The sequence below is a fragment of the Hemiscyllium ocellatum genome, chromosome 2, assembly GCF_020745735.1.
Source record: "Hemiscyllium ocellatum isolate sHemOce1 chromosome 2, sHemOce1.pat.X.cur, whole genome shotgun sequence".
Lineage (NCBI taxonomy): Eukaryota > Metazoa > Chordata > Chondrichthyes > Orectolobiformes > Hemiscylliidae > Hemiscyllium > Hemiscyllium ocellatum.
Window position 1 is genome coordinate 7,157,869 of NC_083402.1, and position 14,189 is coordinate 7,172,057.

The following is a 14,189-nucleotide window of genomic DNA, read 5'->3' on the forward strand; positions in this document are numbered from 1 at the left end:
TGCTGTCTCACATTCTCACACAGCTCACCCTGGGAATAGTCTGGACCAGGATATGTACACTTATAGATAACACCTGTGTCAGATTTAATCCATATGATGGAGCCAGTGAGTGTGAGATTAGTGTCAGGGTGGGTGAATCTGCAGGGTAAGACAGCGGAGCCTCCTTCCTCGGCCCTCACTTCATCCGCGACTGTCATTGACCAACCATCATCAGAATCCTCTGTGAAGTGGGGAGAGGGAGAGAGAGAGAGAGAGAGAGAGAGAGTGAGAGAGCGAGAGAGAAAGAGAGAGAGAGAGAGAGAGACATAAACAATATTAGCAGGACAAATATCAGTGTGTGGAACTGAAACTTTGAGATTCTGATCTGATTCTGTTATTTCATGGAAATAGGGATAACAGTTATAAAGAGAGGCAGTGACCTAATGGTAATGTCAATTCATGAGCAATCCAATACTGAGGTCAGAGTTTCAGTTTCTGACATGGCAGCTGCTGGAATTTCAATTCAGTTATTAAACAGTTATTAAACATCAGAAATTAAGCAGTAGTCTAATGGTAACCATAAAATTATTATCAATTGTTGGAAAAAATCTGTCTGGTTCACTGATGTTCTTCAGAGAAAGGAAATACCGTCCTTACCTGGTCTGGCCCGCATGTAACTCCAGTTCCGCAGCAATAGATTTGACTCTGAATTGCCCTTAGAAATGGCCACAGGAGACCCTCAGTTGGAACAAACCAGGATTAAAAGCAAAATGACTGTCATGACTGAACAGAGTTAAAAATCATACAACACATTATAGTCCAAAAGGTTTGTTTGGAAGTACGAATAAACCTGTTTGACTATAACCTGAGTTTGTGTGATTCTTAACTTTATCCACCCCAGTCCAACACCGGCACCTCCACATCATGACTCAACAGGGAATACTGTGTCAATAGCCATGTCCTACTGTTCCACACTTCGGCAGGAACTGTACAAATGTACTAGAATCCCAACGAGATCACTGAAATCTGTATTGCCTGACAAACGACTACTTGGGACAGAAAGGAACCACACCAGCAGTCTTCAGTTCAAATAATTCCATCAATCAATTTATAGTAATATCTGCTCGTACCCCTCCCCACACGCACACAGAGAATCAGTCACAATTATGACAGAGAAAAGATAAACAGTTTATATTTCTACCATAGTGAGAAAAAAGAATATAGACAGGGTAAACAAAGTTCTAAAAATCAAATTCCCGAACACAAGATGGAAAGATCTTTCTATCTCACAGTCCCTGTTGTTTTTTGCAGTGATGAGATGCTGTTCTCTGTACAATGATGGTCTTCCTTCAAACTAAATGTCTATTATGTGAACTTAGACCTTTGCTCATCATTCTCAGCAGTCTATCTGTCCATGATAGGACTGGGAGGATTGACCACTATACAGTCCTTCTGGAGACAGAGTCCCTTCTTTGAAGAACATTAAGGTACATCCCCATCACGTGTGTGGCACTAGCCCAGCATTAAATGGGACAGGCTTTGAATTGATCTAGAAACTCAGAACCAGGATCCCAGTGACACTGTAGGCCAGAAATATAGCTGAGTTGAATTGCAGCACAATTTGTAAACTCCAGGCCTGGGATGTTCCCTGACTCAAGCATTATCATCAAGTCAGGTCATCAACCCTGGTTCAATGAACAATGGAGGCGTGGATGACAGGAACATTGCCAGCAAAACTGAAAATGAAATGTCAACGAGAAAATACTTCCATGCCAGACAGCATAAACAGCAACTGATAACCTGGGTTAAGTGACCCCACTGTCAGTGGATCAAATATAAGCTCAGCAGACCTGCAATATGCAGTTGTGAATGGTTGAGGACAATTAATCAACTTAACAGGAGTATGAGTCTCCACAAATATCCCCATTCTCAGTGAGGGGGATCCTAGCTCATTAGTGCAAATGAAGCATTCACACCTAACTTGAACCAGAGTGCTGAGTGATGATCCATCTCACTCTCCTCCAAAGATCCTCAGCATCACAGATAATTCCTTACCAAGACGGTAAATCTGATTCTGTGGATCTGGAGACATGTGCTGCTAGGGTGTGGACAGAAATCATTGACCTGGAGCTATTCCTCACCCAGCCCCTGACCCATACTTGAGGGCTACACTCATTGCCCATGCCCTAACACAGTGAACCTTGCTATTGAAGACTGATGTACTAGCTACTCCGGTCCTGTGCTCTACATGTGGGGCAGACCAAGTGAGGATGGCAGAAATAAAAACAGAAATTGCTGGAAAGACTCAGCAGGTCTGGCAGCATCTGTGTTTTGGGTCCAGTGACCCTTCTTCAGAAGAAAAATGACTCAAAATGGTAGACTGAATAGCTTGGATATTGCTGCTGCTCTGGAGATTCTGGCTTAATTGGAGATTTACTTGGAGATTTCTTACAGTTATCGCATTTCCATTGTACAAGATTTTAATTTTGATTCAGTTTTAGTTCTTTTATGATCAAAAATGCAAAGAAAAATAAAAGCAAAAGCAAAAAAAGCACTCCTTTTTAATCAAACGGAGTTCTGCAATCATGGATGGTTTGGATTTTTTTATATCTATATAAAATTACATGCGTTAACATCGCTGAAGCGATTATTTTTTTAAATTGCAGAGGAGAGTTCTTTTTTAAGACAGTTGTGTTTATAGAGATTTTGAAGAGGCTAACACAAAGGATGACTCTGTTGTATGATTTTTTTCATGAGAACATTGAAAGCTGCCTGCTAGAACAGCTGAGCAGGAGTCACTTTTGTATTTAATAAATTCGATTGTTCAACTCAGTGGTTGATTTTATGAAGACTTCTAGGTTTGATTTTTCTTAAGATGTATATGTTTATTTCTTTTTATTTTTTACTTTTGAGCATGCTCTGGCCATGACTCGTATTCACCACTGGGCTGGTCTTGGACGCTGTTCTTCATTCCTTCCAGTAAGGACAGTTTAAGAAGTTAAAAGTTGAGGGTAGTAAAGAAAAACATCAGCAAAAGGGAAAAAAAAGAAAAGGAAGAAAAAGGAAAAGGAGCTGGTGAGGAGATGAGCTGTAGCTGGAGCACCTTACTCTGCTGCCATCTTAACCAGTTGTATTAACTGAGCATCCTCCATGACTGGTTGGATTGAAGGGTCTGTTTCCATGCGGTATGACTCAATGACTCTCTATGACTCAATGACTGATTGTAGCTGGGAAAAAGGTTGGTATAAATGATGAAAATGGGGTGGAGGAAGGGTAGAGGAATAAACATTCGTTGGAGAAGGCGGTCAGATAGGGATAAACACACAGAGAGATGGATAGATGGACTTGGACAGACAACTTAAAGGGTAAAGTTCAGCCTGGAAGAATGAACAGCTGTTCATGAGCACCATTAGTAACTGAGAATGGATTGTTTCTGGTAGCAGTCCATGTGATGACAAGGCCTTGGTGTGTGATGGTTGAGTGAAGAGATAGGAGAAGTTGGTTAGGCCCTAAAATTATTGAACTGCATATTGGGTGCAGGAAACTGCAGAGTCCCCAAGTGAAAAATTAGATGCTTTTCTTCCAGCTTGCACTAAGCTTCACTGGAGCACAGTAATAAGCCTGAGACAGAGGGGGTTGCCAGGGAACATGGTGGTGTTGAAGGGGCAAGCCATAGAAAGCTCAGGGTCATTTTTGTGTACAGATTATAGGTGTTTTGGAAAGTGGTCATCCAGTCTACATTTTGTCTTCCCAATGTAGAGAGGTAGAAGTGAACTGTGCAGGGTTGATGGGTGGTGAGCAGCTATGAGGTGGTGCTGATGGATAGAGAGAGGGGTCAGGATAGTGCCATGCATTGCCATTTGCATAGAGGGTCATTTTTGTGTACAGAATATAGGTGTTTTGGAATGTGGTCATCCAGTCTGTGTTTAGTCTTCCCAGTGTAGAGGTAGAAGTGAACTTTGCAGTGTTGGTGGAATATGAGCAGCCGTGAGGCTATATGAGGTGGTACAGATGGGGAGAGAAGGATCAAGATGGTGCCATGCATTGCCATATGCATAGAGTGTGAATGAAAAGTGTGGTACTGGAAAAGCGCAGCAGGCCAGGCAGCATCCGAGGAGCAGGAGAATCGACGTTTTGGGTATAAGCCCTTCTTCAAGAATGAGGCTGGTGTGCCAAGCGGGTCTCCTCGGATGCTGCCTGGCCTGCTGCGCTTTTCCAGCACCACACTTTTCAACTCTGGTCTCCAGCATCTGCAGTCCTCACTTTCTCATAGAGTGTGATTGGCAGATTTCATTCTCTGAGTCAAGTCACCATATTCTTAGCAGACTGTGAGGATGCTCTCTTATGAAAGAGAGATTTAACCTGAGGGCCACCACACCTCAGGTGAGGGAAGAGTTGAGATGGAGAGTGCTTCATGGTAACTTGAGCCAGTGTGGGGATTGATGCACATGGTAGGCTCCACATTGTTTCTCAAACCAACTGTCCAGCCAACTGAGCTAAACAGATTCCCAGATTCCCTAAAAAACATGACTGAATCAAATGGGCTTTTTTATATATCAGCAATGTGGCCAATAGATTGGTTTTTTATTTGAGTTCCAGATATTTAAACATTACATTCAAATTTCACAAACTTCTGCTGTGGTGGGATTTGAACCCATGGCCCCAGACTTCAGTATCTGGATTAGTTTCCCAGTGACAGTGCAGTATACCAACATTTCTCTTCATAACCCATGTGTGAATAAGGGCTGGGATAGGTCCCACTTGGCTGTCATGCCTCATACATTAAAATGAATTGTAGGAACGTACTTGCACTGATGGAACTATTCCTATTGAAGGCGTGAACACTTCCATTGTGACCAAGAGGGACACATTAGACTGTTTCAACTTCTTGTTTGATGAGATGAACTCAAAGTCTACACGACTTTGCGTCATTTGGAGATTGAACTGAACATTCTGAGTGTGTCAATGTCTTTCAATACTGACATCAGAATGTACCTCAAAGAATCAGCACATCAAATTAAGTTAAATATATAAAAAGTCAAATCTCAAATACAAAAGTGAAATACTGCAGATGCTGGAAATTTGAAACAAAAATCAAAATGCTGCAAATAATCAGTTGGTCAAACAACACCTGTAGAGAGAAACATGGTTAATGTTTTAGTTCAATGATGTTTCACCTGAAAATGAAATCCTAAAAAGTTCACAGAATGTGTTCCATTCTCTCCGTACAACATCTACAGACAGAAGAATGTGTGGATGGCCTCTTACCAGTTATGACCTGCACCCGACTCTCTTTCTGGATCAGACACTGAATATCCAGTGGTAGTGATGTGTATTCCACCAGACACAGGTAAGTGTGATTGTCCCTCACACTCAGCTGGTTTATCCTGGTCGAGGCGTTTCCCTCCTCTGGGTTCCCGATGAGCTCATATCGATTTCCACTGTGTACAGTTGTCCAAGTTCCCTGTGATTGGGCTGTAAATGTAATGATGTGTTGGTAGGGCTTCTTCCTCATCCAGGTAACAGTGGTCAGGTTAAGGAACTCCATGGTCTCAAAGATACAGGGTAAAGTAACTGAATCTCCCTCTTCCCCACTCACCACTGGGACATTTCCTTGAGCAGCTGAGGAAAGGACAAGCATTAGAATGGATGTGGTCAGAAGCTCGAGATTCAATTTGTTACATTTCTTTTAAACTTCACAATAAAATGAACAAGTAAACACTCCACCCATACTGCTCACAGATCTGTTCTAGATATTCCCCTGAAGTCACCATGATCAAAACCTCTCCCTATCTCTCAATTTTAGAACCTGAATCACAAGATGCTTACAACCCTCCCGAATTCATTCATGCAGAACCCTCTGCCCAAAGTTTATATTCTTAGACTTAGACTTAGACTTAGACTTACAGTGTGGAAACAGGCCCTTCGGCCCAACAAGTCCACACCGACCCGCCGAAGCGCAACCCACCCATACCCCTACATTTACCCCTTACCTATCACTACGGGCAATTTAGCTTGGCCAATTCACCTGACCCGCACATCTTTGGACTGTGGGAGGAAACCGGAGCACCCGGAGGAAACCCACGCAGACACGGGGAGAACGTGCAAACTCCACACAGTCAGTCGCCTGAGTCGGGAATTGAACCCAGGTCGACAGGCGCTGTGAGGCAGCAGTGCTAACCACTGTGCCACCGTGCCGCCATTCTCTACATAATGTCAAGGATTTTACAACCTTCCCCCTCACTCTGTCCAGCAAACATATTCAAAATATTGATCACACACTGTATGAAGGAGAACCCCCTGGTATCATTCCTAATGTAACCATTCACCAGTTCAAACTTGAGTTTTGAAAATATGCACAGGTTAATTCAAACTTGTAGTCTGTATTAAATTTTGAGTAAAATACTTTGGGTGCAAGAGGAGTGATAGTTCAGCCATGTGGCTTTTCACGGTATAAGTTTAAAGATGAGCTGAGTGATGATCTGATTCCTCATTCCCTATTTCAAACAGGAAACTTCATTTTCAAATCAGTTCATCTTTTGTTCACAAGAGCAAATATCCTCTCAGAATCTGCCCCGTCAAATCTCTTCAGAATTTTCTTTGTTTCAGTAATTTCTCTTCTAATATTTTTTATTCATTCATGGGTGTCTCTGGAAAATATTACATGCATTTATTGTCCATCTCGACTGCCAAGGAGCCGCTGCCTTCTTGAACTGCTGAGGTGAAGGGGTTACCTACAGGAGTTCTATGGATGGAGTTCCAGGATTTTGACTCAGCAACACTGAAGGAATGGCAATATGGTAAGAATGGAACCAGACGACTTTGTTTTGAGTGAGGCAGCAAAAACAATGAGAGCAGACACAGCCCTGTTAATCCTGTAAAATCTTTCTCATTAACATCTGGAAGCTAGTGCAAGAAGTAGAAAAGCTGTCTCACAGACTGGTCAACTAACAGCGTCACATAGGCAAATGCATGGAATGATATCTCACAATGTCTCAGGTACCAGCGTTGCCATTGCTGGATATGCCCTGTCCCACTGGCAGGGACAGACCCAGCAGAGATCGAGGCGCTGTGATATACAGTGGGAAGAGGTTGCCCTGGTAGTACCTAACATGAAGTCCCCAACTTAAAGTGAACATTGTTAGCCCATGGAACTACAATCTGTAACTTCACGATTCAGGTTAACTACCAATCCACCATTCCCATCAGGCTGGGAGATCAATGAAATGTATGTGTGAATATGCTGTGAGCAACAATAGGCAAACTGAAAAATATGATGCCAACATTCTGAAACTACAACATCCAGGATAGCACATAATAGAGCCATCCCATAACCAATGGATCAGATGGCTCTGCAGTACTGGTTCATACAGTCCTGAATGATAGAGGACAATTGCTGCACCAGTTGGTTCAGTAGAGTTTTATAACACTACGATCTCCCCAACAATGGGGAAAATTGCCCAGGTATGTCTTGTATACAAAAAGCAAAGTGATTCTGACCAGGCAATTTACAGCTCCATCAATTCACTCTCGATCATCAGGGGAGTGATGGAATGTGAGTGACTGCCCTTAACATCAAGGCTACATTTGAATAGGTGGAGCAAATGGGAGCTTGAGGAAAACTGAAGCCAATGGGAATTGGGGGAGAATTCTCTTTTGGTCTAAGTTTATACCTGGCACATAGGAAGATTGTTGCAGTTGTTGGAGGTCAGCTCCAGGACACCGCTGCAGGAGTTCCTCAGGGTAGTGTCCTAGGCCCAACCATCTCCTGCTGTATCATCAGTCCTCCCTCCACCATACGATCAGAAGTGGAGATGGATGTTTCCTGATGAACATGGGATACAGGAGAACATCACTATATACAAGCTTCCCTCCAAGACACTCACCATCCTGATTTGGAAATATTTCACCATTCCTTCAGTTTTTTTGGGGCAAAGTCCTGGAATTCATTTACCAATTACATCATGACTATCCCTGCAGCTGAGGGAATTCAGAAGTTCAAGAAGGCAGCTCACCATTCCCTTCTCCAGGGCAATTAGGGGTGGCCAATAAACACTGACTGTGCAAGTAACACCCACATCCCCTTGAACAATTCCAAGATAAATAGTGCCAAGTCAGGATGATGTGCATCTGCTGCTGTTTTTCATGGTGTTCGTAGAGATCACTAGTTTGGGGGGTGCTCGAGATGGAAGAGTTGGCGCTTAACTGCAGTGTATTTTGTAGTTATTTTTCTTCCCACAATGGTGTTTGGGTGGAAGTTCCAGGATTTTCAGCCAGCATCCGTGACAGGACAGCGATATATATTCCTGTACTCTTCCAGAAACAATGGGAGTATTCCACCACGCTTCTGACTGATCAATAGGCTTTAATGTCAGAAGATGTGTTAATTTACAGGATTCCTAGCTTGCGACCTGCTCTTGGAGCCACAATTTCATTTGCACTCATGGGTTCACTCCTTGTCCACAAATGAATGAGCCATTCAGAGGTAGTTAAGAATGAATCACATGACTATGGGTACAGAGATGTGTGTATGTCAGACAAGGTAAGGATAGCAGATTTTCCTCCCTAAAGGACATGAGTGACCCAGATGGTTTTACTTTTACAGTGATGGATCCATAGTCATTATGAGACGACTTTTTAGTCTGAGATTTTTTTCAATTCAAATTTTACAATCCAGCTGGGATTGGAATCATTCACAAGGACATTAACCTCTGGAGAAGGCAGCTTCCCTAATTTTCTCCTCAGCTCATAGAGAGGGAAATAGCAACTGTGAGGTTCTCAGCCAATGTGAGCTGAAGGTTCCTTCACTCTGAGGCATGCTCATCCAATGAGGGCTCAGGAGGTACGAGTTTCTCTGTACTCCACCCAATAAGGGGGCAGGGCTTTCACTGGTCGGAATCTAGGAGCTTGGATCTTGAGGATATTTAGTCTGTTCCCTATCCCAGAATGCTGAAGTTAGTTGAAACATAATGAATGATTGTGTGAGAGACTGTGGGAAGTTTCAGATGGAATATTCTACAAACTCCAGTTAATATCACTGCCTCCTGCCTCAGTCCAACTGAAAGAGCCCAGGACAAGGAGCAAAACCAAGAGCTCCCAGAAGAGGTGAAGCCTGTCCCCATTGTGCTATACGGGCAACAACACCATCCGAACATTGTTCCTCACCTATCACTTCCAGATCTGTCCCCAACAGCGTTTCGAAACTGCCAATATTGAGTTCCACACAACACCGATAGAAACCATCATTCTCCCGGCTCAGTCCCTCCATCATTAATGAGACATCGTTGTTGCTGAGATTCCCCACGAATCTGAATCGATTCCCACCATCCCGCTGTCTCACATTCTCACACAGCTCACCCTGGGAATGGTCTGGACCAGGATATGTACAATTAAAGATAACACCTGTGTCAGATTTAATCCATATGACGGAGCCGGTGAGTGTGAGGTGAGTGTCAGGGTGGGTGAAGCTGCAAGGTAAGACAGCGGAGCCTCCTTCCTCAGCCCTCACTTCATCCGCGATTGTCATTGACCAACCATTAAGAGAAAACACTGAGGGGAGAGAGAGAGAGAGAGGATATGAACACAGCACAAACACCAAACGGTGAAGTAAAACACTGAATCTGTTATATAGTGCGCAAAGATAACATTTCTGACTTCTAAACTGACCTGAGACAGTGCGGATTGAGCTACAGTGTAGAGCACACAGAGGACGTCAGTACTTTGTAAACATCTTGAGGTGAGACTGTGGGTGTTTGTTGCTGTTTGTTGAAGAGAGGGTTTGGTGCCTGAGAGTTTTCTGAACTCTCCATTGTTCCAGGAGACCCAGAGTGATCTGAAGAGCAGGACTCAGGGCCCTCCCTGCAGAACCTTTTCTATTTCCCATCACCTTCTACTCTATTACCTAGCCAGCCTTCTGCAAACTCACTCATTTATTACTCGTAGCAGAGGGATGGGATATGCGGTGGAGGTACAGCAGAGGGAAATGCACAGAGAAATAAATAGGGGGAATTGGAGTAAAAAGGTAAATTCGTCATAGTCCCGGAGAACTGCTGTCTCTTAGAGAGAGATGACTGGTGGTGATATAACCTGAGGGTCATTATGCCTCAGACAAGGGGCACAGATGAGAAGGTGGGACCTTCATGGTCCCCTCAGACAGTATGGGAATTAACCCTGCATTGTTGGCATCACTCTACACTGCAGACCAACTGTCCAGCCAACTGAGCTTACTGAGCCCAGGAAGACAATCCAAGTAATACCAGAAGGCAGTGTGAATATTGTCAAGTGAGGGCATAAGGCAGTGTGGCATAGCTGGATGGTATTTACTTGTGAAGGCAGATGAGCTGAAGCTGTTGATTAATGCATGGGGATGTGATATTATTGCTATCACAGAAATATAGTTGAGGGTGAGGCAGGATTGACAGCACAATGTTCCAGGGTATACAACCATGAGATGAGACCTGTAGGGGTAGGGGGAATGTAGAATAGGTAGTGGTGTTGCAACGTTTTTCAAAGAGTCAATTGCTGTAATAAGATGGATGATATCTTAGAATGTTCCTCAAGTGAGGCCACATGGTACAATGTAAAAACAAACCACCCTCTGTCTCCTCTCATCAAATCAATTTTGTATCCAATTGGCATTCTCTCCCTGACTCCCATGTGATCTAACTTTAATAATTAGTCCACCTGTGTAATCTTGACAACGGCTTTACTAAAATCCATGTAAACATCGTCTCCCCCTCTGCACTCATTGGTCTTTTTGGTTACTTCCTCAAAATCCTTTATTTAGCTTGTGGGACATGATTTCCCATGCATAAAGCCATGCTAATCAGTCCTTGCTTGTCCAAATATCTCTCAGAATTTCCCTCTAACAACTTTTCCACTACTGATGTCAGACTCAAAGGTTTGTAGTTACTAGGCATCTCCTCATAGTCTTTCTTAAATAAAGACACAAGATTCGCCACCCTCCATTCCTCTGGCACTTCACTGCTGTTTATGGATGATACAAATATCTCTGTTCAGCGCCGCACAATTTCTTCCCTAACTTCCCACAATATTCTGGGATACATTTGATCAGGTTCCAGGGATTTATCCACTATTATGTTTTAAGACCTTGACCATTTCCTCTTCTGTAACATGTTCTGTTTTCAAGACATCAATATTTATTTCCCTGAGTCTCCTGGCCTTCATTTCTTTCTCCACAGTAAAAATTGGTGCAAAGTATTTGTTTACTATATCTGTCCCATCTCCTGTTGTTCTACATATAGCCAACCTTGTTGATCTTGAAGAGACCCTATTCTCTCCCTAGTTGCTCTCTGGCTCTTAATGACCTTATAGACTGTCTTTGGATTATCCTTAACCTTACTTGCCAAGGTTGCCTCATGTCCCCTTTTTTTCTCTCCTGATTTCCATCTTAAAAATGCTGCTGTATCCCTTATACTCTTCAAGAGATTTACTTGATCGCACTTGTCAATATCTAATATATGACTCCTTCTTATTCTTGACAAAAGGCTCAACGTCTTTATTCATCAATTGTTTTCTCCTCTTACCAGCTTTATCCTTCACTCTTGTGGTTCTGTTCGCCGAGCTGGGAATTTGTGTTGCAGACGTTTCATCCCCTGTCTAGGTGACATCCTCAGTGCTTGGGAGCCTCCTGTGATTTTTCCTCTGGCATTTGTATTGGTTTGAATCTGCCGCTTCCAGTTGTCAGTTCCAGCTGTCCGTTGCAGTGGTCGGTATATTGGGTCCAGGTCGATGTGCTTATTGTTTGAATCTGTGGATGAGTGCCATGCCTCTAGGAATTCCCTGGCTGTTCCCTGTTTGGCTTGTCCTATAATAGTAGTGTTGTCCCAGTCGAATTCATGTTGCTTGTCATCCGCGTGTGTGGCTACTAAGGATAGCCATGAAACAACACGACCAGTATCCTTAGTAGCCACACACGCAGATGACAAGCAACATGAATTTGACTGGGACAACACTACTATTATAGGACAAGCCAAACAGAGAACAGCCAGGGAATTCCTAGAGACATGGCACTCATCCACAGATTGAATCAATAAGCACATCGACCTGGACCCAATATACCGACCACTACAATGGACAGCTGGAACTGACAACTGGAAGTGGCAGATTCAAACCACTACCAATGCCGGAGGAAAGATCACAGAACCACTTCACAGGAGGCTCCCAAACACTGAGACTGTCACCTAGACAGGGGACGAAACATCTGCAACACAAATTCCCAGCTCTGCGAACAGAACCACAACAACGAGCACCTGAGCAACAAATCTTCTCACAAACTTTACCCTTCACGCTAACAGGAACATAGTGCCTCTGAACTCCTATTTTCTCAATTTTGAAAAGCTTCTACTTGCCAGTCATCCCTTTACCTGTGAACAGTTCTACTCCAATCAACTTTTGAAAGTTCCTGTCTCACATCATCAAAATTTGCTTTTAAGAATTTAAATTTGCCAGTGAAGAATTTTAATTTTTATATAAGTCCCAAACTTTTCTATAACTGTTTAAAAACTGATAGAATTATGACCAATGGTCCCAAAGTGCTCCTCTACCAACACTTCAGTCACTTACCTTGCCTTATTTCCCAAGAGAGTCAAACATTATTCCTTCTCCAGTATTTGCATCGATGTATTGAAAATAATTTTTTCTTAAACACATTTTAATTTCTTACTATCCAAATCCTAAATACTATGACCATCCCAGCCTTTGTTTGTAAAGTTAAAACCCACTGCTATCAGAACTCTATCATTCTTATATATTTATCTGGAAATGCAATCACTCAGCATATTTGCACCTCAATTCCCTCTGATTTTTGGGTGGTGAGGGATGGTGGTGGTATTTGGTGGGGGGGGGGGCGGTGGTGCGGTTGGAGGTGCAGGTGCATATAGTACAATCCCATCAAGGTGATCATTCCTGAGGTTTCTCAGATCATAAGGGGCATAGATAAAGTGAATAGCAAAGGTCTTTTCCTCTGGGTGGGAAAGTTCAAAACTGGGGAGTATATTTTAAAGTAAGCGGAAAAATATTTCAAAGGGACGTGAGGAGCAACATTTTCACACGGAGAGTGGTTCGTATGTGAAATGAACTGTCCAATGAAGTGCTGCATGCAGGTACAGTTACAAGATTTAAAAGACCATAAGATCATAAGACACAGGAACAGAAATTAGGCCATTCAGACCATCATGTCTGCTGCACCATTCAATCATGGATATGCACATCAATAGGAAAGGTTGAGAGGGAGATAGATCAAATGCAGGTAAATGGGAATAGTTCTGTTTGGGAATCTTGGTAAGCATGGACAAGTTGAACCAAAACCTGTTTTCATGCTGTATGACTCAAGGACTTGATAACTATAAAACAGGTACAATCCTTATCAACCCCCCCAAACCAAAAAGGAGAGGTAGAAAGACAGAAATGGAAGCAAATCTCAGAGAACTGGAAAAATAATAAGGTAATAACACAAGGTGATACCAAATTCCCCAATATTCAATTGGATAGACAACTAAAAATTGAAAGCTTAGAGGGACTAGAATTCTTAAAATATATCCAGGAGAGATTTTTAAGCCAGCACACGGAGATTCAGATAAGAGACGGGGTGATGCTAGATCAAATTTTAGGGCACTGCAGGAGAATGGTTGATGTGTCAGTAAGGAGCATTTCAATGATAGTGACTATGATTTTGGTAGATTTCAGGTAATTAGACATGAGGACAAAGTTGTGTTTGGGCAGAAGGCTGATTTTAATAAGATGGGATCTGGTCAAAGTTGGTTGGAAGCAGCTACCTGAAGGATTGGAAAAAGGAAGAAAGGAAGGTTATGGGAGGTACTGAGTTGTGAAAACACCAGATGTCCTCAGAGTATAGAAAGTACAGAGGATCAGTCAAGAAGAAACTGGGAGAGCAAAGAGAGGACGAAATAAAATACTATTAGGTAATATTTAGGTAAACCTGAGGGAATGTCATGTGTATTTAGGGGCAAGAGAATAACCAGGGATATTAGGGACCAGAATGGCAATCTATTCATTAGGCCAAAGTAATAGGTGATGTTTCAAAATAAAATTGCACATCTGTATTCAGTACAGAGACAAGTAGAAAGTAGGTGCAAAAATCAAGGATGGGAATTGTAATAAGTGTGAACAAGGTAGCAGATAGAAGTTAGAAAAATTAATGGTTTTATCAGGCTTGAAAATGGCTAAAT

At 42.7% G+C, this 14,189-nt stretch overlaps 1 protein-coding gene across 1 annotated transcript; it reads right to left on the reverse strand.

Annotated features, from left to right (window-relative positions):
• Positions 1-7: 7 nt before the first annotated feature.
• Positions 8-9,474, reverse strand: LOC132829835 (sialic acid-binding Ig-like lectin 15). The gene is made up of 4 exons (XM_060847211.1): positions 9,145-9,474; positions 5,248-5,601; positions 180-220; positions 8-40 (listed from the first exon to the last, which is right to left on the reverse strand). Exons 1-4 carry the CDS (start codon positions 9,248-9,250, stop codon positions 8-10), a joined length of 534 nt encoding a protein of 177 aa, XP_060703194.1. The 5' UTR covers positions 9,251-9,474.
• Positions 9,475-14,189: the final 4,715 nt, after the last annotated feature.

Excerpts from the sequence above, each read along its gene's own strand:
- LOC132829835 (XM_060847211.1), bottom strand. The coding sequence starts at position 9,250 with ATGATGGAGGGACTGAGCCGGGAGAATGATGGTTTCTATCGGTGTTGT. Across the intron at positions 5,602-9,144 it reads GACAGATCTGGAAGTGATAG|CTGCTCAAGGAAATGTCCCA; the intron begins GTGAGGAACAAT and ends TCCTTTCCTCAG. Across the intron at positions 221-5,247 it reads TCGGGTGCAGGTCATAACTG|AGGATTCTGATGATGGTTGG; the intron begins GTAAGAGGCCAT and ends CCCACTTCACAG.